Source organism: Phyllostomus discolor, chromosome 9 (genome assembly GCF_004126475.2).
Source record: "Phyllostomus discolor isolate MPI-MPIP mPhyDis1 chromosome 9, mPhyDis1.pri.v3, whole genome shotgun sequence".
In the NCBI taxonomy this organism is placed as follows: Eukaryota; Metazoa; Chordata; class Mammalia; order Chiroptera; family Phyllostomidae; genus Phyllostomus; species Phyllostomus discolor.
Genome location: NC_040911.2, coordinates 95,502,744 through 95,526,758, shown reverse-complemented (window position 1 = coordinate 95,526,758; position 24,015 = coordinate 95,502,744). Strand labels below are relative to the sequence as shown.

At 52.6% G+C, this 24,015-nt stretch overlaps 1 protein-coding gene across 1 annotated transcript in view; it reads left to right on the top strand.

Annotated features, from left to right (window-relative positions):
• Positions 1-11,948: 11,948 nt before the first annotated feature.
• The window catches only part of SLC13A3 (solute carrier family 13 member 3), a 60,738-nt gene continuing 48,671 nt past the window's right edge, over positions 11,949-24,015 (top strand). The window contains exon 1 of the mRNA XM_028524412.2: positions 11,949-12,089. Within this exon, the coding sequence (XP_028380213.1) occupies positions 11,979-12,089 (111 nt within the window). The 5' untranslated portion in view covers positions 11,949-11,978. The remainder of the gene's footprint in view (positions 12,090-24,015) is intronic.

Here is a 24,015-nt window from a genome sequence, read left to right as displayed (position 1 = left end):
ATAAAGGTAAAAGAGTGACTCACTTTGTATCACACACAGTAAGTAGACAGAGCAAAACTGGTGAGGCGCCCGGGAATGACCACAGCGTGGCAAAGCCTGGTGCGGGGGAAGGCACAGGAAACCGAACTGAGCTGCCACGTGCCACTGGCCGGCACACACTCACCCTTGCCCCGGAGGAGGTGTGCGTGGAAGGTGTGGTGAAACCCCTTCCCCCTCGCTGGCTCCGGCTGGCGAGCGAGTGTGCCGAGGGCCGCTGTGTGCCTGGCGCCGTGGCGGGCACTGAGTACAGTAGGAGCAAGGCAAACACAGCGCCTGCTCGCATGGAGGGGACGTTCGGGCGGACCGAGTCCGACCTGTGTCCATTTCCTTCGGCACGGCCAGCGCCCTTCCTGGGCTGCTGCAGTGGCCCATAGAGAGAACTAGTGCCGTCACCTGGTCACTGCGTGCCAGGCATGGTGCCTGGCGTTTCCATCCCGGATCTGAAACAGCTCTGCACTAGGTGTTGCCCCGTTTCATAGATGGAGAAACAGGCTCAAACAGCGGGCAGCTTGTCCGAGACCACACAGGGAGCAAGGGGCACTTTCACTGCCTCTGAAGCCCATATTCTTTCCACTGACCCTTTAAGAAGCGACACGCTGGATACGACAGGCCTGTCTTAGGGCATGCACTGACGGTGCGGAGCATTTCCCACGATCTCCAGGGGCTACGGGAGCTGGCCGTTCTTTTTCAGTGAGTGTTCCCCCCACGGCAGAGGGCTCATTCCTCGGGGTCCTCGTCTGCACCGTGCGGTGGGTTGAGGCTAATGGGGACGGGGCTGGGGAACCACTGGCCGACCCATGTGTGCGGGACATAAGCAGCAGATCCCTGGCACTCACTGCGTGCTGGGTACCGGAGATGCACAGGGAGCACGAAGGCTGCCCTCACTCTCCCGGGAAGCATAATTTAAGCACCCACGACACGCATGCTGTAAAGGGTGCTGAGACCCTGAGCGAGCTCGGGGGCAGGAGGGAAGGGTGGTCAGGGAAGCCCCTGATGGAGTGCCCGGGGAGCTAAGACGTGCAGGAACCGGGAGACGGGATGTGTGTCCTGGTAGAAGGGCATCATGTGCAGAGTCGGTGACGGGGGAACATCGTCACGGGACAAGGCCATGTGGCTGCTTTGCAGCGAGCCGGGAGGGGGAACAGGACTGAGATCAGAGGTGGCCGAGGGCCTTGTGACAAGGTTGGGTTTTATCCTTCGTGGGCCATGGAGGGTTTTGAACAGGGAGACCTGTTTTGAAAGGATTCCATTGGTAGAACAAGGACTAAAGGAGGCAAGAGTGGAAGCAGGAAATCAGTGAGAAGGTGACGCAGCTGACCAGGCCAGTGATGATGGTAGCCTGGGGGTGGAGGTGTGGGCGAGCATGCTGTAAACCGTGTGACGCCCACTGGTGTGAGTGACGTGGCCGCCAGCAGCCGTGGGGAAGCAGAACTGATCTCTGCGGGCACTGAGGTGGGGAGGGGGAGGGGGGTACTGCAGACTGGAGACACTTCACGGATGTTCCCGGGGGTGTCGTCTTCTCTGTGTACTCGGCCCACGGCCCCCGGTGGGCCTAAGCGGGCAGCGGATCCCTTCCGCAGTCCAGTGTCTCACAAAGCACGGAGACACCGCCTGCAACTCCGGATCGCGCAGAGCCCCGTGAGGACAGCTGGTGGCACTCGAGGCTCTGTGTGAACTCCCACCTGAAACCCCCCAGGCAGGAGTGACCGTCCCCATGTTATAGATGAGGAAACACTCTGAGCAATGCAAAGTACCATGTCCTGATGTCACAGTACGTGGCAGAAGTGGGATTCAAGCCCACGTTTTTAACAACAACAGTTTGCCGAGAAGTTTGAAGTCCTTTATGTGCATTAACCCATTTCACAGAGGAGGCGACTAAGGCAGAGAGAAATCAAATCTTGCCCAAGGTCACCCAACTAGCGGGCGGCACAGGCGGGGACATGTGATGTGACGCTGAGATGTGTCCAACACTGAAAAGGACGTGGCCCACATCTTCCTAGAATGTATTTGAAAGAGCCTCGTGGGCAGTCCATGGGCCCCAGGACGGACTCAGCGAAGCCTGGCGTAGTGAGTGCCCGCGCAGGCGTGTTCTGGTTACGTCAGCTGTGCCGCGCACACTGGCACCGCGCGCTGGCTGAGGGGCGCCGGGAGCCACCTGCGGGAATGAAGCACGTGAGGGACAGTCTGCTGTAACTAAGAAAGTCAACCCTAATCCTGATCCTGGTCCAAGGACATTTTAATGACAAAAACAGGCAGCTGGCTTGTGGGCTGCAGCTTGCCAATTTGATTTTTTAAAATGCTACATTAAAACATTTGTCTCGATCCCTGGGTGTGTAGGTGCCCCCCTACGTTGTGCCCTAGTAAGAACCTCACTCGCCTGGGCCCCATCAGCTGGCTGTCGCTGCCTGCGACCACGGGCTTTCAGGGCCCCAAACCTATTTTTGGGGAACTGGGAATCTCCTCTTCGGTCCTGAATTCAGGGCACTGCAACTTCAAAGCGCCCGATTCCCCTTTCCCAAGCCCAGAGGAGTGGCTCTCTGTCGCCACCAGAGGTCGCAAGGTACCGTCTGGTGCAAAGCTCTAAGCCAGAACCTAGCCTCCCATTCCTCCTCCACGGCTTCCTTCTCTTCCTCCAGCCCTCCTCTTTCTTCCTTTCCACCTTCTCCCGCCTCCTCCTCCTTCCCTCTCTCCTTCCCATCTCCCTCTCTTGAACTTGTTCATGTATACCCTCCACACTGGAGCTGAGCCTCCACGTGTGGCGAGTGGGCACCATGCTAATCACTCAGGACATAGTGAGCAAGACGGATGTGGGGGTGCCTGCTCGTATCCCATCTGATTTGGTCACCACTCGCCCCTTCACTCACTCACTCACTCACTCACAAGGCGGGCTTTTCCACGTGGCCAGGCGCCTCCCCCAGTGACTCAAAAGCTCTGCGAATTTGCATGTCTAACAAGCTCCCAGGTGATGCTGAGGCTGCCTTCTGAGAACCACTGTCTTAAGGAGAGCCCCAAGGAAACTCGAGGTGTCTCAGGACAGGAAACGGGTGCTGGGAGGGCAGAAGCACTGGTTGTTGACTGCACCCCTTTTACGGAAGAGGAAGCTGGGGCTCAAGATGCTCAGAAGCTTGCCCAGAGTCATCATCCTGTACATAGTAGAGATCGTGCCACACGTTGTTGCCTATTGAAAGCTCCGCCCTCCCCTCCGTTCCTTTTGGACAGAGCCTCACTTGTTCCGATGTTTCTTAGTGGAAAACAGCTTTATCTCAGGGAATCTCAGATGGGTCCCGGATCCAAGTGATCTCGTGACCTTTATCTGGCCAATAAGAGACAAGAGGGAATCTGCACACTTGCTTCTGGGGAAGATGCTGCTTCTTGTAGAAGATGAAAGGGGTGTGAGAATTCTCCCCGTGCCCAGACTCCCACACCTGCCCATCCACAATTCCTGCCTTTAAATGCAGTGGTGATAATTGAGGATTCAGCAGCCATCTTGACACCATGAGGCCACTCCTGCAGGTAAACGGTCAATGAGAAGAGGACCATGGAGTAGAGAGATGGACAGAGTGTGACTCCATCCCTAGTGACATCAGACCTCTACCCTCTTCTCCTGGTCTTACTGCATGCATAAGCAAATGTCTTTAAAGCCGCCGCTGCTGCTGCTTTAATCAGGTTTGCTGTCATTTGAGGCCAAGAGTTCGTAATTGAAAGAGATACAGATTCCATTCCCCGGAGCCATATTTGTTCCATGGCACCTGTGCCTTCCTGGGCCAGGTCGGGGCATGTTGGGCAGCAGGAGCGTCCATCTGGATCAAAGGGAAGGAGCAATGACAGGAGGATGCCAGAACCTTCTCTCCAGGGACCCGAGGCAAGAACACAGGAATGAGGTTCAGCCTACTCAAGGCCTGGCCCATCTCTGCCACCTACCTCTTCTTTGAGTTTGGGAAAAATCCCAGACTTCCCTGGGCCTCAGTTCCCCCCTCTGTAAGATGAAGGGCTTGATCCAGATCAGACGGGCAGCCATACCCACAGCCACTCACAGCCAGCCCTCTGGCCGAGGCCACTCAGTCAGAATTCTCTGAAGACCATGCCATCCCCCTGTTCCAAACCCCCCAGTGTTTCCACCTCAGTCAAGGTCAGTAGGCCCTCCTGCCCCACCCCAGCCCTTTCTGTCCCCTGTTGGTCATTCTGAGTCAGCCGCACAGTTCTTCCCAGGCTTGCTCCCATCCCAGGGTTTTTGTGTTTGCTCTTCCCATTGCCTGCAACACTGTTCCCCCAGGTCTTCTTGTGGCTGCCTCCCGGAACATCCTGTGTGAAAGGGGACACCCCACCCCCAGCCCTCCTGCTCTGCCTCCCCAGCTTTAGCTCCATACCCGTTCACGAGCACCTGCTCTGTCTTCCATGTCTCTGCGCTCAGTTGCTTCCCTCTGCTCCAGGGGCGGGGGGGGGGGGGGGGGGGGTGCTTGCTGCTGCCGCTGCCCCACCCTCATTTCCATAATTAGGTGCCTGGACCGTGGTGGGTAGAAGTGGGTGCTCTGCAAACACATGTGGGATTGCAATGAATTTTCCCGTACAACCCAACCTGGTCGTCGGGAAGAAAATCAAGGAGCCATGTGAGCCTTCCTCCGGCTACCACAAACACACATGCTCACACACACACACACAAACACACCCCACCTACCCTCTGTCTTCCCCGCTGGAGGTCAAAGCCGATTTGGTCCTGACCTGCAGCTTGGAACAAAAAACAGTCAGAACCCTGGGAGTCTGGCTCTGATCAAAGGCCTCCTCGTGTTTGTAAACCTTCGCTCTGTGCCTGGAACCCAGGGGGTAAGAGGATGGCCGGGAATCCAGAGTGAGTCGCAGTGCCAGGCCGGGGGAGTCCAGGGCCTGCCTGCCCCTCCCCCAGAGTGAGGGAAGACCCTGCAAGGCCACGCTGCGTGACCACCCCCAAGGCATCTCAAGGGGGGACTTACCCCGAATGCTGCCTGAGGCCCACCAGCGGGGACTTGCTTCAATGGCAGTATTGCTCTTGGAACTGCATAGGCCTTCACCCAATGTCACATGGAAAGATGCTGGCAGAGGTACAGGGCTTGGTGAGCACAGTGCGCATGTGTGTGCGCACGTGCAGGGCGAGGGTGGGGGTGGCGGTACTGAGAATCCCTCCTGGGAAGGGAAAGGAGAAGGGGAAGGGGAAAACTGGTGTCAATTCTCTCCTCATGCTCTCCCCCCCCCACCCCGCTTCATTTTTCTTCATAGCACCAATCACCATGTGGAATGCTATGGGCTACACTCATTTATCTTGTTAGAAAGCTACTAAAATGAAGCCTTTGTAAGAGTGGAGGCTTTTGTCTTATTGGATCACTGTGATAGGCCAGCATCCGAGATGATGCCTGATACACAGTAGATGCTCAATTAATTTTCATTGAATGAGTGGTACTCAGAGTCTTAATGGATGTTCATAATAACAAAATACAATGATTTGAAGCGGGTTCCATTACTCAGTATTTCTTGAACCTTTACTGTGTCCCAGGGTCTGTTCCAGGCACTGGGGATGTGGCCAGAAACAATTTGGACTCCTTGTTCTTATAGGGTTTAATCCAGCAGGGAATAATTGGAAATGATGAACCATGTTGCAGAGGAAATAACTCAGGAGGATCTTGCACAGAACAAGTGAGGAAGGCTGTGTTTCATCACATTAGGTAATCATGGAAGCCCCCCCGAGGAGGTGACGTTTGAGCTGAGACCTGAGTGAGTAGGAATCAGCCACTATGATAGGAAGGTGGGGAAGGTGGGAGAGAGACCCAGGTAGAGGGAGCAGCCAATGCAAAGAACTTGGCATATTCAGCCCTGCTGGTGTGGCTCAGTGGATTGAGTGCCAGCCTGTGAAGCAGGGGGTCCCTGGTTCAATTCCCAGTCAGAGCACATGCCTGGGTTGCGGGCCAGGTCCCCAGTAGGGGGCACTTGTTAGGCAACCACACAATGATGTTTCTCTCCCTCTCTTTTTCCCTCCCTTCCCCTCTCTAAAAATAAATAAATAAAATCTTTTTTTTAATTAAAAAAAAAAGAACTTGGCATGTTTCAAAGAGCAGAGAAAAGGTCACAGAGAGGGCAGCAGGCAGGCCAAGGGGTCAAAGAACCAGGCAGCACCTGGTCATTTATGTAAGTGCCCAGCATAGCGCTGGTCACGCAGTGAGCCCTTCATAACTGGGCCAATGCCTGCAATCGATATATAACGCATAGTGTACATAGATTGTTGTTCACTCATTAAAGGGACTGTGGGGGGCCGGCTGGTGTGGCTCAGTGGGCTGAGCACTGACTACGAACCAAAGGGTCGCAGTTCGATTCCCAGTCAGGGCACATGTTTGTGTTGCAGGCCAGGTCCCCAGCAGGTGGTGCGCGAGTGGCAACCACACATTGATATTTTTTTCCCTCTCTCCCTTTTCCTTCCCCTCTCCTCTGTCTAAAAATAAATAAATAAATAAACTGTTAAAAAATAATTAAAAAAATAAAAAAATAAATGGACTGTGGGGGAGTAGCAGTGTGTATCACTGGAGTTTCGGCTCTACCACGCACCAGCTGTGTGACCTTGGACAGTTGTCTCAATCTGTCTGAGTCTAAGTTGCTCCGTCTGTCCAATGGGCATACCTAGTAGGGAAAGAAAATAAATGGTAATCAAATCGTCCATTGACTGTGGAAGTTCTTTAAGAGTTCCCTCCCACACGCAACTTCCTTTTCAGTGGGAAGGGCGGAGAAACGAAGGAAGGAAGGAAGTCCGTGGGTCCAGTCCGTGGGTCCAGTCCGGGGCCGCCTTCCCCCTGCAGTGCTCTAGGCCATCCCGCCGAAGGGCTCCTGTCTTGCGGACTCTCCTTCCTCTAAGAGGCTCTTCTCCAGGTGAGAAAAGTAATAGTTCACTATTGCTGTGTAACGAATTGCTCTGGATTTACTGGCACCAAACAACTACTTATTACGCTCACAGATCGTGTGGCTCAGAAATCTGGGTGGGGCGACACAGGGTTGTCTTACCTCTGATCCGCTAGGGTGACGGCTGCCAGCTCAAAGGTGGGGGGTGGGGTGGGGTGGGGCCGGAACCCTCTGAGGGCTGATTCACTCCTCCTCCAGTTCGCCATCACCGGCTGCCTGTCAGGACCCTTGGTTTCTCTCTGTTTGGTTTTTCTCCCCGGTAGAGTTTGAGTGCCAAATGCGGCGGCTGCTTCAAGGGCGAGAGTCTCAAGGGCGAGGGGACCAGGCAGAGCTGCACCCTCTTGAGAGCTCAGCCTTGGAACTCTAGCATCCATCCGCCGTGCTCTGTTCATCGGCTCGTCACCAGCCCCCAGCCACTGTCAAGAGATGAGACAGACCCACCCCCACCCCCACCCTGAGTGGGCAGGTGTGAGTCCCAGGAGCACACTCGGTGCACAGCCAGGGAGGAACACTCGCTGGTGTCTCCTCGGAAAGTGCGTCTGTCGCCGGCGGAATGCTAACTGTTGCCCCTCGTTGAGCACCCACCATGGGCAGGTGCTGTGCTACGCACGTGCCTGTTCCTTCTCCGAACATCTCTGTTCCTTACATTCTATTCTCGTTCCCGTTTCAGAGACGGAAACGGAGGCCCTTCGGAATGAAAACCTCTCGCCTTGGGCTGTGCAGCAACAAGTGGCACAGCCGGCACTTAAGTGTAGCTTTGTCTCCTGCGGGGTGGCTGTCGGGAGGATGAAGAGATCATCCATGTGAAGCGCTGGAAACCACGCCTGGCACGTAGTCAGTACAGTATATGTCCTTGTTATTGCTAACAATATTATTATCATTGCATTTGAGCCATCAGACCGAAACCTCTGCCCTAATACTGAGTATTATGCTCTTACTCTCTTAGCTGGTTCCAGAACAGGAGAGTCAGGCCAGAGGTCTCCACTCAGGGAACGGACCAGAGCTTCTATGACGCCGGCTGGTCCAAGCCCCCGGGAACAGTTCTTCCGGTTTGGGGTGTCCCATCCTCCCACTCCCAGGCTTCGAATGTCCAAAGTGCTCCCCACAGGGCCTTCCCCTCCGTCCAGTGTTGTCTGATGTGAACCGACTAAAAGCTTTGATGAAGCCGGTTATTGGGACCAGTTCACGGTCAGGTCCCTAGTCTGAAAGGACATGGGAGAGAGTTTCGTCAGAGCCGGCAGGGCCCATTGGGAAATAGCTTACCCAGGGTTCCGGGAACCATGGAAACACGGTCCAGCTAGGGAGTGAGCGCCACGGCCCTGTCTGGGGCTTGCCCTGGCCACCCCTTACCTGCCCGAGTTTCAGATCCCTGCATCCAGTTTGGGGGGTTTTGCTATGACATGCGCTCTGCCTCCTGAGTTACTTGATATTCTTCTTGGAGTGGCTTCACATCGTGAACTTCAGTGGGTTTAATTTAAAATGAGGATGTTAAAAAAATAATTCATGGGTTTTAATCAACAACAGAACTGACTTGTGCTAAGTCAAAAGTAATTATAAGAATTTAAAAAATCAATCATTGCTGTCCAGCGTTGTCCAAAGCCTCCGGCTCCCAAGCCTTCTCGGGCTGTTACGAGAGCTGACCGAGTGCTGAGGTGCTAAAGGGCCACTGACACCCAGCCGAGACCCTCTCCAGGGTGTAACAAGGAGTTAAAGGAAACTGACGCAGGGAGTACCTTTCACTCCATGGGATGAAACGTCATTATTTAAATGCTGTGTGGCACAACACGAAACAGTCTGTGTTTCCTCGCTGGTATGCTTCTCACTGTGAGGAAGACTCCACTACCTCACCACATCACAGCACCCGCTTCTTTCTCTCCTGGCCTCATCAGGCTATCCGTAAGACCTGCCGGCTCTCCTGCCAAAATATATCAAGAACTGAATCATTTCTCACCAGATCTGCCACGACTATTCTGGTTTCAACCGTTACCATCTCAGCCCAAAGGATCTCTTAAATAAAAAAGTGTGCCCACTAGGATAGCCACCCTGAGGAGCATGTACAAAACACAGCTGACACTACGGTTAGCGGTGGAAGACTGCATGCTTTCTTCGTGAGACCTCGAACCACGCAAAACTGTCCATTCTCACACTCTCACTCAGCCGTAGCGCTTGAAGTGCTAGGAAGTGCAATAAGGCAAGAAAAGTAAATAAAGGGCATACAATCAAAAAGGAAGAAATAAAACTGTCCTTACTGTAGATGACATGGCTGTCTGGGTAGAAAGTCCCAAGGATTTGACAAACAAACAAACAAACAAAAAAAACCCCTCTCCTAGAAGTAATCAATAAATTGATACAAGATAAACATACAAAATTCAGTTCTATTTTTGTATACTAGCAGTGAACATATGTGCACTGAAAAAGTAGAACAATTTATATTCCTCAAAAAATGAAACACATGTAAATCTAACAAAATATATAGGAATTTTAGGCTAAAACTGAAAAATGCTGATCAAAGAAATTGAAGAATTCTAAATAAACTGAGGGGCATACCACACTCATAGATTAGAAGAGTCAACATAGAAAAGATGTAAATTCTTTCCAAATTGATATACAAGTTTAATGTAATACTACCAAGATCCCAACAAGATTTTTTTTGTAAGCCCTGGCTGGCATAGCTCAGTGGATTGAACGTGGGCTGTGAACCAAAGTGTCGCAGGTTCGATTCCCAGTCAGGACACATGCCCGGGTTGCAGGCCATAGTCCCCAGCAACCACACATTGATGTTTCTCTCTTTCTCTCTCTTTCTCCCTCCCTTCCCTCTCTAAAAATAAATAAATAAAATCTTAAAAAAAAGATTTTTTTGTAGATATAGACAAGATTATTCTAAGGATTTACATGAAAGTTCAAAGGAAATACAATAGCTAAAATCATTATTTTTAAAGAACAAAATGGGAGGAATCAGTCTCCTCAATTTAAAGACATCATATATCTTTACAATAATCAAGACTGTGTGGTCTATTGGAAGAGGGACAGACAATTAGATCAATGGAATAGAATAAAGAATCCAGAAATAGATCTATCACATATGCCTGATTAATTTTTGACGAAGTGCAAAAGCAATTCAATGGGGTAAAAAAAAAAAACTTTTTGAACAAATATGCTGTAGCCATTGGTCAATGACAGGAAAAAAGAGAAATAAAAAAAAAAAAAACAAACCCTCACTCTAAGTCTCTCACCTTATGTAAAAACATATCAACTCAAATATAAAACAAAATAATTAATTATCAAACTTCTAAAAAAAGGTGAGAAAATCTTCAGGATACAGGGCTGTGCAAAGAGTATTATACCAAAAGCATGATAAAGAAAGAAAGAGAGAGAGAGGGAGAAGGAGAGGAAGGAAGGAAGGAGAGAAAGAGAAAGAAAAAGAAGAGAAAAGGAAACTTGATTTCACTGAAATTACAAACGTTTGCTTTGTGAAAGGCTGTTAAGAGGATGAAAAGACCGGGAGAAAATATTTGCAAACAAGATTTCTGGCAAAGGACTGCTACCTAGAATATATAAAACATAAAGTGCCACTCAGCATGCAACAGCAGAAGACAAACTGTAACCGGAAAAGACACCGGCGTTCGGGCTGCCTGTCACTACCAAATCCAATAAGCAATGACAGTGATTGAATCTTTTATAGGCGCTTTATTCAGATGGCCAGCGATCTGAGAAGATGGCGGGTTCATACCCTAACAAACCATCTTGCCCTTTCTTTCCCAGCCAGATCTTTTATAAGGGGGTGGGGGGAGGGCAAACAGGAGTTAATGAGAGTCTTTGAAATTCCAAGGGGAGGGGTAGTCGCCCAGTAGGGATGTCTCCAGGTGGTGTCTTGAGTCAGCACTCCAGAAGGTCAGTTTTTCCCCCCTCAGTCACCAGATGGGCCTTATCTGTAGTTTCTGAAACAAAAAGCTTAACATACACATTACTTGCTAGATTTATGGCTGTTTACCTTAAGCTAAAATTTTCCAAGTTTTGAGTCCTCTATCAAAACGGCCCAGATAGAAAATGGGTCAAGGACAGGAGGAGACCGTTCGCCCAAGAGCACATGCGGATGGCAAAGAGGGGCGCTGGAAGACCTTCAACATCGTTCGCCCGCAGGAAAACACAGATTAAAACCACAGTGCGGTGTCTGTGCACCCCTCTCAGAATGGCTAAAACAAAACCACCGACAACACCAAATGCTGGCAAGGATGTGGAGAAGCTGGATCCCTGATAGAACCGTACAGCGGTGCGCACTTTGGAAAGACAGTTTGGCTTTTTTTTTAAAAACGACCATAAAACCCGGCAGTTGTAGCCCTGTGCGTTCATCCAAGAGGAAGGAAGGGACTCCTCCAAGGCCGCACCTGCAGATGCCTCACACACCCTGGGAGAAAATGAAAATAACAATATTGATGCAGGATCTTTCCCACTTGCTCGGTACCGGCACTGCGCTAAGGCCCTTAAACGCATTTTCTCGATTCAACTTCCCCACGGGCCAGGGACCATCACTATCAGCACTCTCACTCTGCAGGAGGAAACTGAGGCTCAGAGACGGGTTGCTCAAGCCCGCGCAGCTAGCCCGTGGCAGACAGAGCCAGGATTTGAACCCTGTTAATACTCTTGTGCTTTAGTCCTCACACTGTCACCATTGCACATTTCGCGGGTGAATAAACAGCGACGAGGAAAGATTAAGCCAGTTGCCCCAGGTCACCTAACTGGAAAGTCGTCAGGGCTTCAACCCGAGGCCAAAGTGCCGTCAGGGCTGGAGTCCGGTGCCTAGTTATTGTGCCCAACTCTTCTGAACTTTTCTGGCCTCTTTCACCCCGTCCCGGGGCTGGGCGTGGGGAGGGCAAGCCCCACCCTTCTCCTCCGAGAGTAGTAGGGAGAGATGGCTGGTCCCCAAGCGCAGTCCCCTCCCCGGCCCGCCCCCAGGCTTTATTAAAGGGGCGCGTGGTACGGCAGCCGGCAGTCCCGGGCCGGCCCGCTCCCGCGCGTCTGCACAGATGGCGGCGCTGGCGGTGGTGGCCAAGAAGCTGTGGAGCCGGCGGCGGCTGCTGGTGCTAGCGGTCACGCCGCTGGCGCTGCTGCCGGTGGTCTTCGCCCTCCCGCTCAAGGTAACGCCTCCTCCGCGGGTCTGAGCCCCAGTCCCGCCTCCCGGGCAGCGCGGCCGGCGGGACCCTCTCTTCCTACGCCTCCTTGAGATGAGAGTGGGGACCAATGAGGTCCTGGTCCAGGCAGGTTTCAACAGTTCCGCCTCTACCCTCTCCTCTGCATCTGATGCTCTGAACGCCCCCACTGTTCCTACGCTTTCCCAGCTGCTTCTCGGAGCCAGAGTGCCACCCAGCTTTCTGGGTCTTCTCGCTTTCTCAGGAATGACCTCTCCTTTTTGAGCTCTGACTACGTACAGGCTTGGCTGCTGTTTGTGGCCCATGCCCCTCAGTGATCGCAGTGAACACTTACTGAAGGCCAAGCTGTGTGACCTGGGGCAAGTCACTTAACCTCTCTGGGGGAAATGGTAGTGCCAGCCCCTAAGGTCGTAGTGAGTATTAAATGAGGCAATAGTCATGTGCCAGGAAAGCATAACGAGGTGCTCTTTTTATTTTTGATTTATTTTCATCGCTGACACTATCACATGTGTCCCCATTTCCCCCTTTGCCCACCCCTACCCTGCCCTCGACCCGCCTTCCCTCTGCCTGTGTCTGTGGGTCACGCATCCAAGTCCTTTGGCGAATCCCTTCACCGTCTTTCATCCAGTGCCCCCTCCCCGCACCCCTCTGACAGCTGTCAGTCTGTTCCGTGCTGAGTGAAACAAGCCAGTCAGAAAAACGCCATATGATCTCACTTAGATGTGGCCTCTGATGGACAAAATAAACTGAGCAACAACATAGAAGCATCATGATGTGTTGATGGCACACACAATGGTGTCCCGTGAGATTATAACGGAGCTGAAAAATTCCCATTGCCCAAGTGCCATGTGGCCACCCCGATGCAATGAAACCAAGGCCAAGTTCAACAAACACTTACTAGGAGCAAGGTCAGATGAGTGCCAGATGTATTGGGGTGATCACTTCGTAAGTCTAATCACCGGGTTGCACACCCGAAATGAATATAACATTGTATGTTGACTGTCGTCGAAAAATAAAAACATTTTAAGAGAAGAAACGATGGAATGAGATGAAGCACAGGAGGCAAAGCTTAGCCCTGTGCCTCGCCCCTAGTGAGTGTCTGTTGAACTTGGCTGCCCCCATCATGCAAGGCGCCTGGATTAAGACCCGCCATTATTAGGCGCTTACTGTATGCCAGGCCATGTAGCGCTGAGCTTTGCCTCACATACTTCATCTCATTGAACCTTTTTATTAAAGTTTTTTAATTGTTCAATTACAGTTGACGTACAACATTATGTTAGTTTCGGGTGTACAACCCGGTGATCAGACATGGACGTAACTTATGAAGGGATCACCCCGATAAACCTGGTGCCCGTCCTCCCGCGTTTGTGGACATGCGTGGGGGAACAAGCCCACCGCGCTGCCTGTCCTATAAGAGCACAGAACGTGAGGTTATGTGCAGCGTGTGGCACTCGACGGCACACGCCTGTGGTGCTGGTTTGTGCTTTGCCGTTGTCAACATACGAAATGTCCAGACCTGGAGAGAATGTCTGTGAGTCCCTCTGAGCCGAACTGATGACAACTGCCGGGAAGCAAGACCTCAGTGGACTGAGAAAATGCTGGAGGGTGGCAGTTTCACAGTTTGTTCCATGGACTAGACTCAAAGGAGGAGGCGTGAGGCAGGGGCTAGGGGGTGACAGGTGAAACTCACTGGTGGTGGATTAAGGAGGTGGGAGGGAGCAAAGCAGGGGCATCCCTGAGATCGGATGAGGATGGAGAGACCGCTCTTCTTCTACACGGGTGCGTATGGGATAGTGAACGGCCCACGTTCCCAGCACACGGCAATGGCATGCAGGGAACAGGGTCTCAGGAGGGGTCCTGGGGTCCCCTGCTCCGGTGGGAGACTGTGCCCTGAGGAGTCTGGGTAAAAAGGGGTCACTCCAACATCCCGAAGACCTGTTATTGTAGATGCAAAAAAACAACAGACAAGGCGCCCTGGAGGTACACTCTGGGCCCCGGACAAGTCTCCCTGCCCTGACTCAACGTTTCGTTAGGAAGTTTTATGTTCAGACCATCCTGTGAGGTTACTTTCGGTCTCTGGGTTTGTCAGGCCCGCCATGCAGGCCTCCCCTGAGCTCGTGGGGTATAGGATGTGGCCCCTTTTCTGTCCATGCTCTACCATACTTTTCATTGTTATTTTTATTGTTATTTCTACATACATAAACAAAGTTCGCTGTAAGCGGTAAGCCATGTTACGGCAGCAGGAGTCTCCTACATCGTGTGTGTGCAGTCTCTTGATCGCATCACATCTTCACGTGCTTGATTTAATCTCGCGTGGTTTGGTACCGTAACCTGCTCCACGGGTTTGTAGCCCAGGAGCAGTAGGTTGGACCGTGCAGCCCGGGCGTGCTGTAGGCTGGACCAGCAGTCCCCAACCTTTTTGGCACCAGGGACCCATTCCGTGGAGGACAATGTTTCCACGAATCGGGGTGGTAGAGGTTGGTTTGGGGATGATTCAAGAGCATTCCTTTCAAGCTCACTTCCTGCTGTGTAGCCCAGCTCCTAACAGGCACGGACTGGCACCGGTCTGCAGCCCAAGGTTGGGCACCCCTGGGCTAGACCGCCTCTGTTTGTGTTCGTGCACTTGGTGATGCCTGCAGGGCGATGAGATTGCCTGAAGATGCATTTTCTCCCGTCGTTAAGTGGCACATGGCTGTATACGCAAGTCTCTTAGAACCGAGCCTGGTATGCAGTAAGTGCCTAATAATGCACTGATGGATCTTAATGCAGGCGCCTTGCAGGATGGGGGCAGCCAAGTTTAACAAACGCTCACTAGGAGCGAGGCACAGGGCTAAGCTTTGCCTTACGTGCTTCAAATCATCCCATCCTTTCTTTTATTAAAAGATGTTTTTATTTTTCGGTTACAGTTGACATACAATATTATGCTAGTTTCAGGTGTACAATCCTGTGATTTAGACATTCGTGTAACTTATGAAGTGATCACCCCGATAAATCTAGTGCCCATCTGACACCGTACAAGGTACACATTTATGACAATATTATTGGCCATATTCCCTGTGCCACATCCCCATGACTATTCTGTAACTTCCAATTCATACTTCTTCGTCCCTTGACATCTTAGTCCCTTTACCTTTCCAGTGCCCCTCACAGTGGGAGGATTATTTACCTCATTTTTCAGAGTGAGGCTCAGAGAGGTGCAGTGACTTGCCCAGAATCACACAGCAAGCCTCTGAGTGGAGGTTTGGTCCCTAGCTTGTCAGAATCCAGAGCCTCAGCTGTTTGCGGACTCTCAAAGAAAAGTCTCAAAGATCAAAGGCCGCAGGATGCTGTCAAGTGTCGAATGAAAATCACCGCCTGTGGGGTGGGAAGGAGATGGTGTGCAGGTCTCCGTGGGCAGGTGCCTCACTGGTGCCCAGTCCCTCTGAGGCACCCTGGGAAGGCACTAAGCATCACAAGCCAAAGCTTCCACTTCCAGAAAGTTGCTTCCCCGTCCCTAAGTGAGATATTAAATGCTCATAAAAGTAAAAGTAACAAGAGGGTGTAATTTAGTGCACTACCCAGCACCTGCCGGCACAGACCGGGGTAGCTGGGACAGGTGTTCAGAGAGGACTGCCTGGAGGAAGGGACCCTCCTTGGGCTTAGGGAGTGAGGAGGTGATACCAGGAGGTGCCCAGGAGATCCAGAGCTACTACACAAGCGAGTCTTTTAGTGTGGAATGATCCAACTAGACTTTGCAACTAGACTCTCTGGACACGGAACAGAAGAACAATAAAGGCGAATAGAATTAGGTCACATTTCCAAAAAGCATTCCATCCTAAGCCGCTCGCCGGTCTCAGGATCTTGGGCCGACCTCCTTTCTTTTAAGGCCCTCAGTCTCCTTGCCTATAAGTGGGGTGATCAACATCCCTGGTGGGAGGGTGGGTGGGTCGGCCGAGCTCCGGGGAAGAAGAGATGAGACACACAGGGTCTCTCTCTGCAGCAGAGGGTTCTGGAAACTTCTTCATCTGCTTTGCGCTCTAGCAAGATCTTTGAACCCAGGAGCAGGTCCAGGAGTTATGGGGCCTGAAGTCCAAAGTAGTCGAGGGGCTCTGTTTAAGAACAAGTGTGCAGATTTACAAACGCACGGTTGAGTGTGGGGTTTGGGAAAGGGGTGTGAGGCTTCATGAGCTGCACAGTGGATCTGATCCCCTGTGAACCCCGGCGTGCACAGGTAGCAGGGGTACCTGTGACCCCCTGCGATGGTGGTAGCCTGATGAGCAAGGTGTTTCATTGGATGCTTCACTCTCACTGCATCCGGGCACCGTGCTGAGCGCTTCACAGGCATTGCGCTCTGTGATGTCCGCAGAGCCAGAGGGGCAGCTGCCATTGGCTTCCCTGTTGAGCAGGTGAGCCAATGGAAGCACAGCAAGGTTGGGTGACTTGCCCAAGGTCACACAGCCTGTATGAGGCCAGATGCAGGTCTGGGCTTCTAACCATTGCACTTTATACTCTCCCCTTCATTATAAACGAATGAAAACCTCTCCCGGTTCCCGACAGATCCCTGGTGGGGACCCTCTGGTGGCCTTAGATGTCACTGCCTCTTTACGTGGCTGACAAACCTGTAAGGAGGGAGGTCTGGCTTCTTGGGAGATCTTGGCCTCCTTCCATCAGCATCCTGGAAGCCCCTCCTCCATATATATATTTTATTTTTTTTAAGATTTTATTTATTTATTTTTAGAGATGGGAAGGGAGGGAGAAAGAGAGCGAGAGAAACATCAATGTGTGGTTGCCTCTTGCGTGGCCCCCACTGGGGGGACCTGGCCCAAAACCCAGGCATATGCCCTGACTGGGAATCGAACCTGCGACCCTTTGGTTCGCAGCCCGAGCTCAATCCACTGAGCTACGCCAGCCAGGGCCATATGTATTTTTTAGATAGTAATAACTGACATGTTTCTCAACCTAATGCACGATGTGAATAAAAGCGTCCCGAGAGAACGTTGAACAGGGAACACTGCTGTTTGTATTGATCCGTGACATACATTTAAAACAAACAGAGTGGGCTGTTTAGGCAAACACAGCTTCCGAACAATCTGTGTAATCTCAGTCGCTTTCAACCCTGCGATAACTCTTCCAAAGTCTATTGGTTTGACAGTATGCTGACTGTGCAAATGTAGCTTCAAGGCCAGGGTCCTCGGTGCCCGCCCCCACCCCCAACACCAAATTGCCACTTCTAAGCCTCTCTCACCCAGAAATTCTGGAAGCACCAATGCAAGTTGTATTGTACATATGGGTTCCCCAAAACTTTTGCAAAACTGCAGATATCAGGTCAGGAAAGAGGTTTGCGGTGCTTGGGCATTTGCCCTTGGCCCCTGCTTGGGTCCTGGTTTTCCACGCCACTGTGGCTCTGAGGTCCTAGGAGTCTGATCAGTGGAATGGGTTGGCTCTCATGCACCTGCCCCATGGGGACAGGTGAGCTGGTCTCTGGGAAGGCTGGGGTTAATCTGAAGGGCAGATGAGTGGGGGGGAGGAACAATCTCACATTTGTCCTCCTGGCCGGGGAACGCTGTCAGCGGGGATGAGAAGGAGTGGGGTGCACTTCTGGAATGCAGTGGTTGCAATTTCCAGCGCCACTGGGGATCCGGCTCTTGCTACAAAGAATGCTGGAGACTTGGGAAGTCACGATGCTGCTGGGGGGACTGGCCTCGGGCAGCTAGTGGGGACAGACGAGACTAGCAAAGCAGGCTTGCGAATGAGCGCCAGCCCCGTGTGTTGGCAGAGAAGGCTTGCCCCCTTTTCCGTCTTCCACCCACTGCAAGCTAATTTAGCCGCACTGACCCTCTGGCAAGTTCTGACAGTGGGTGCCCCCCCGTCACTCTTTCTAAGGATGTTCTGAGGAGGAGGAGTTTGGGGGTGCTCCAGGCAGGCCTGCTATAGAGTGTTGTGCAGGCTGTGCGTGGCACAGGGGCCTTCAGGAGGCAAAATGTATAAATCCACCTCAAGCCAAACTTCCACACTCCGCAAGCAAAACCACACACCCTAGTGCCAGGCTGGACCCACCCGAGGGAGAGCCCTCTTTCCCAGTTGGTGCAAGGGGAGCAGCAGACTTGTTCTGGGGGGGTGGGTCTTCTTAGGGAGTGGTAGTGCACCTGTAAGATCAGAGACCCGCCTCTTTGCATTTGCCTGATTCTTGGGGTGAGGGCATTTGGGAAGGGTGACCAGGAAAATGGTCCTTTTGTTCTCAGGTTTGAGTGTTTGGGATCAGAACCTGGATTCTCATTCCACTTATTTGTTCTGTGACCTTGGGCAAGTCATTTCACTTCTCTGGGCCTCGGTTTCTTCATCTAGAACATGGTCATAATGTGAGCTTCCTCCTTGCTTATTATTTGGGCCCAGTGAAGCCATATATTATGCCTGCACCGTAACTTCTTGCATTTTTATTCGATGTTCAATGTAAGTTCTAACTCTCCCATTCTGCAGATGAGGAAACTGAGACTCCGAGAAGTTAAGTGATGGGAACAGTGTGGGTTTCAGTTGGAAAGACATGGGTTTGAGTTGTGGCTCTGAAACGATGAGGCAGGGGAGCCTGACTTGGCGACCTCACATTTGTGAGCCTCGGTTTCCTCATTTGTGACGTGGGGAGGATTTATCCCCCGCAAAGAGCTACTAAGAGAAGGTGCAGAAATTGTCCGGTGGAGTGCCAAACATTAGTGGGAGTTTTTCATAATAACAACTTCTCATTTCCCCATTTATCTTATGTTACTTTAGATGCCTTTCATGTTTTAGGTCATTTACCTTTCACCTACGCCATGAGAAGCAGGAATAATAATCACCCTCATTTTTACAGATAACAGAAGTGAAGCACAGAGAAGTTAGGTAATGTTCCCGAGCTCACACAGCTACTAAATATTAGTTTGATATCTTCTCTTCTCTGGGTCCTGGGTTTTGGCAGACAGGGTAGCCAGGGTTCTGAGAGCCCTGTGAACCCTAATATGGGTCTCCTCCCGTCCCCCCAAAATGAATAAGCCCAGCCTTGTGGACCAAACATCTCCCCTGGCCAGACACTGCCTAGTGCTTTTAACCTGTGTCATCTCCTTGAACCCCAGAGAGCTAGGACAGGGACTTTGCCCACATGCACCCCCAAAATAGCATGGAGTCTGATTTTGTTTTCATCATCCAAATGCCACCCGCGACATTCTGGCCAGATCCTCTTACCACTTAATTCCGTACACTTTCCTATGTTTTACTCAGGTTTTGTGTTAATTCTTTACTGTCCCCACTTCTTAAAAATACATAAACACAATGGCTTAGAAAAAAGTTCTATGTCAGTACCGTGTAAGGAAAATCAGGATCATGAACAATTAATAGAAGGAAACTAGCAATACGGAAATAAATACCCAGTGCTGGTTAATTCTGGCTGCGCACAGCCACCTGCAGCCTGCTTGAGGCTGGGGGCCGGAGACCTGCCCTTTCTCTGATACAAAGGGAGGGGCGTGAACCAGAGAGGTGTTCAAGACAAGCTAGTACCAGACTGAGACTGTGTTTTGGAGGGAAATGGAACAAGGAAGCAGAAAGGGAGTAAGGTGGACGGTCTTGACTGTCCTGTGAATGGTCCAAAGCCTTCCACCCTTGGCCCCTTTTGCTGCAAGAAATATTGGACTCACAGCCCAAATCTACGCAGCTGGGTCCAGCAGAAGCAAGGCCTGTTTGAGTGTGGTTGGTGGGGTAATAATATGAGTGTAATAATTCATAGTTTAAATTTTCACACTTCATCTAAAATGTCATAGGCTGTGCTTGAGTGTGATACTGTTATGTTACAGAATCACATGCTTATGATGTTGTAATAAAAAGGGGGCACTCTTTGTGCCGGACCTCATATCTCTGTGCCTTGTTTGGAGATTCATGGGGCTGGCTGTCCGCCTCGTTTCTGGGTTTCCTTGTCTGCAAAACGAGGGGGATACCTAGGTGACCTCCTTTCCACTGTGCCACTTGGTAATGTCTGACAAGTGAAGGAAACCTCTTGGCAAGGGGTTGACCGAACAGCGGCCCACCAGAGATGCCGTGTCCTACTGGGTGGGTGCATGTCACCTGACCTGGAACAAGGGACCTTGCACAGGTGATCAAGGTGAGGAACCTCGGATGCGGAGGTGATTCTGACCACCTGGGTGGTCCACCGTAATCACACGGTCTGTACTAATGCGAGGCCTGAAGGTCAAAGCCAGAAGGGAATGTGAGGCGGGCCCACAGCCAAGGAATGTGGGCGGCTTCTAGAAGCTGCAAGGCGAGGCACGGGTCTCCTCTAGAGCCTCCAGAAGGAGCCAACCCCGAGGGCACCCTGCCTTTCACCTGGAGAGAACGATTTCAGGCTTCTGGCCTGTCAAACAACTGTAAGAGAATGGCTTGGGTTCTTTCAGTTCCTCTGACCTGCCGAGCTCGTTCCTGCCTCGGGCCTTTGCTCTTCCTGTCTGCCTGGAATGGTGTTACCCCTGGTCTCCCACGGCTGGATCCTTCTCGTCATCTGTGAGAACACTGGCCCACAAAACTCTCTCTAAAACAGCCTCCTGGTTTTACTTCCTTCGTGGTGTTCATGCCAAACTGAAATGATCATTATTTGCCCATCATCTGCCTCCCCGCTGGGCTGTGAGTGACTTCAAGGCAGGGCCTGTGTCTGCCTTGTTCCCTGCAGCATCCCCAGTACCTAGGACAGCGTGTGACACATAGTTGGCATTCAGGAAATAGGTGAATGAACGAATTTGAACTTGAACGCAGGGAGCCCTGATTTCAGAAGACCTGCACTTTCTAGAACCCCAGACTGCGGCCAATTCGTGAAAGATTTGAGCTGGAACTGGTGTTTGCAGCTCTTTCGTCTCTCAGCTGGGAAGACTGAGGCCCTGGGGGATGGGGGGGCGGTGCAGAGGGACTCCCGCAGCCTCCTGCAGCCGGGTGGTCCCAGAACCCTCCCTGGTGCCCCCTCGATGCTCTCTCCCCCCACTGGGTTTGACCCGTCACCCCACTGGCTTCGGAAGGGCTCCTCTGAGGCCCTGCCAACTTTCCACGGTCTCAGAGCTCCTGCCAGGTGTGTAAACAGGCCCGTGTGTGTGATTCCCGTGACGCGGCAGGAACCGGGATTGTGTTTCCTGACCCGACTCCGCAGGACAGTGCCCTCTGGACTGATGAGTAGCATGTTCTGACACCCCCTCCCCCAGACACTGAAGACTCGAAGTCAGCACCCTAGACAGGCTCGACCTGGCCGGGGGCCTGGAACGAGTCACGTACGTGTGCCCGAAGCGCTCGCTCCAGCTGAGATCCCTCAAGGGAGGAGACACACAAGGCCACACGACCTCCTGGCAAGTCCCTGCCCTCCCCCAGCCTCGGTTTCCTCATCCGCAAAGTGGGCATCATGAAACCCACCAGCTGGGAAGACTTGAAAGCGCCTGGTGCAAAGTAGGTGCTCAGGAAAAAACTGCGGCTGTGCTATCATCCGCAAAATAGGGACACCAGGCTCTTGGCTCTGTTTGTCCCTGAAATTCACAGGGGGAAGGGCAGCCGATGGGAACGAACCTGCGCCAGAGGGCTTGGGGGTGCTGATGCACAGAACAGTGGTCCCCGCTGGTGAAAGACATTGGAAAAGGGCTGGGGAGGCCAGCAGGCCCCTGCCAACCAGCCCACTGCTTCCCCCACCCAGTCCCTTTTGCTCGGTTCTCCCACGGGCGTCTTCATCGGCAGTCCCGGCTAAAAAAGGAATTTGATTTCAACAGTATTGAGCTCTCCTGCAGGAATGCATTGGTCCCTGGGAGGCTGCAGGAAGTGAATTCAAGTTTGTTGATGTCCCGGGCCACAGGTCTTATCCGTGCCCTCTCCTCTGTCCCCCGAGAGGCCTCCTAAGAGCCAGTGGACGCCTCTCTAGCCCTTAGGGAGTGTCGGGCATGTTCAACGCACCTAAGGTTTGCTGGCTAGCTCCCTTACGCTCCGTGGGGCAAGCGCTGTTATTATCCATATTCACAGATGGGGAAACTGAGGCACAGAGTGGTTAGTGACTTGTGCAAGCTCCCAGCCCTAAAAGTGGCAGAGCTGGGATTTAAACGCCGGTGCTCTAGCTCCAGAGTTTGTGCTGCCCACCGTTCTGAGTGACACAAGGGGATGGACCCATTTTGCAGGTGAGGAGGCTGAGACGCAAAGAGGTGAAGCCGCCCTGCCTCGCACCTCACAGCCACTGAGCGCATGGTGGGGCTGCCGTTCGAGCCCACGTCTGCCTGGTTGAAAACCCGCAGTCCACGGTTCAGTGGAGGCTGGCTGGGGTGGGGGACAGCCAGGAAGGCTTCTCAGGGGACAGACATGTCGTTCTGACGCTGGAAGTCTCGGACAGCTCGCTGAAGATAGGAACCAACATGGGTGGTTAAGCATGATAGCAGGGAGCGTGGGTTTGGCTGCTTGGGTTCAAATCCTGGCTTTTTAAGATGCTGTGTGACCTTGGGCCAGTCCCTTAACCTCTCTGTGCCTCAGTTTCCTCATCTGTAAATGGGTATGACATAATTGATGATGCTTGTAAAGGGCTGAACCAATGTTGGCCGCCTTCCTCCACGGACAACCCACCTACCGTGGGACATGCTGGAAATCAGTGGCTCTGAAGCATGTTGCTCCCTGGGGGACATCTGTCAAAGTCTGGAGACACTTTTGATTGTCGCAGTTGGCAGGGGGAAGAGGTTCTACTGGTGTCTGGTGGGCAGAGGCCAAGTTTGCTGCTAAACACCCTACAACACACAGGCTGGCCCCACAGAGAATCCTCAGGCCCCAGACGTCAGTGGGACCCCGTGTGAGAAGCCCTGTCCTGCATGCGTTCGTCCTGTTGGTCCCCCGGTGAGGCTCCGGGCCAGGCCTTTTCTGTCTGGGAGACCAAGGCCCAGGGAGGGTCAGGGAGCTGGCTGCCCGTGAGCACACAGCCTGGCCGAAGGCCTCACAGAGTGGCCACGATTTGGAAATGGAGGGCGTTCCCGGCAAGACAAGCAGCACCCCTGGCCTCCCAGCTGGACTCAGAGACCGACTTCGGGCTCCACTGGCCAGGGCCGACCGTCCCCTCTGCCCTCTGGGCTCACAGTGGGAGGGAGCAGCGCCCGTCCCTTGCTTGGGAGAAGGAACAAGAGAAGCCGTTGTTCGCTGCCACCCACAGCCCCGATTGTCCCCCCGCTGTCACATGGACTCACTAACACCTTTCCCTCATGGCGAGCTGGCTCTGGAGGCCTGGGGGTGAGGGAGAGCGGGAAGAACATTCTTCCTGCTCCTTGTAACCATTTCCCGCCCCTTTCTGTTGCCCTCTGGACTGCTCTGGAAGGGGCTGGGAAAGTGACAAAGTGAGGCGTTTCACAGCAGTCTCCCCAGAAACGAAGTGTAGGCAGTTTGCTGAGAAGCAAGTTTTGGGAATGTGGTCTGCTAAGATCAGGGGGCATCCGGGCCAGAGGGAGCCTGGCAGGGGGCTGAAGCCGTCCCCTGCCATTAGCCCAGGCCCCACCTCTTGTTTGGGGGGGAGGGGCGGGGTAAGGGAGTTGGAGCCCTGTTCTGAGACGACTGTCTCATCCCCGCTAAACTGGTCATCAGCCTGGAAGATCTGGCTCCATTCTCTGCTTCTGATCTCCTTCTGCTGGAGTCCCAGAAGAGGGGTCTGCTCCGAATGACCTGAGGAGGAGGGGGCAGCGTTCTGAGCATGTGAGCTCTAGGACCAGACTTCCTGGACGCCAGTCTTGCTCTTCCACTTCCTGGCTGTGTGACCTTGGGCAAGTTACTTCACCTCTCTGTGCCTCAGCTTCCTCCTCGATAATATGAGGACATGGACAGGACCCACCTCGTAGGGATGGGGTGAAGAACTCCACGGGTCAGGCGTCAGCAGCAGGGGCCTGCTCCCTGTCAGTCACCAGCCTTGTCGGCTCCCAGGGCCCTCGGGGCC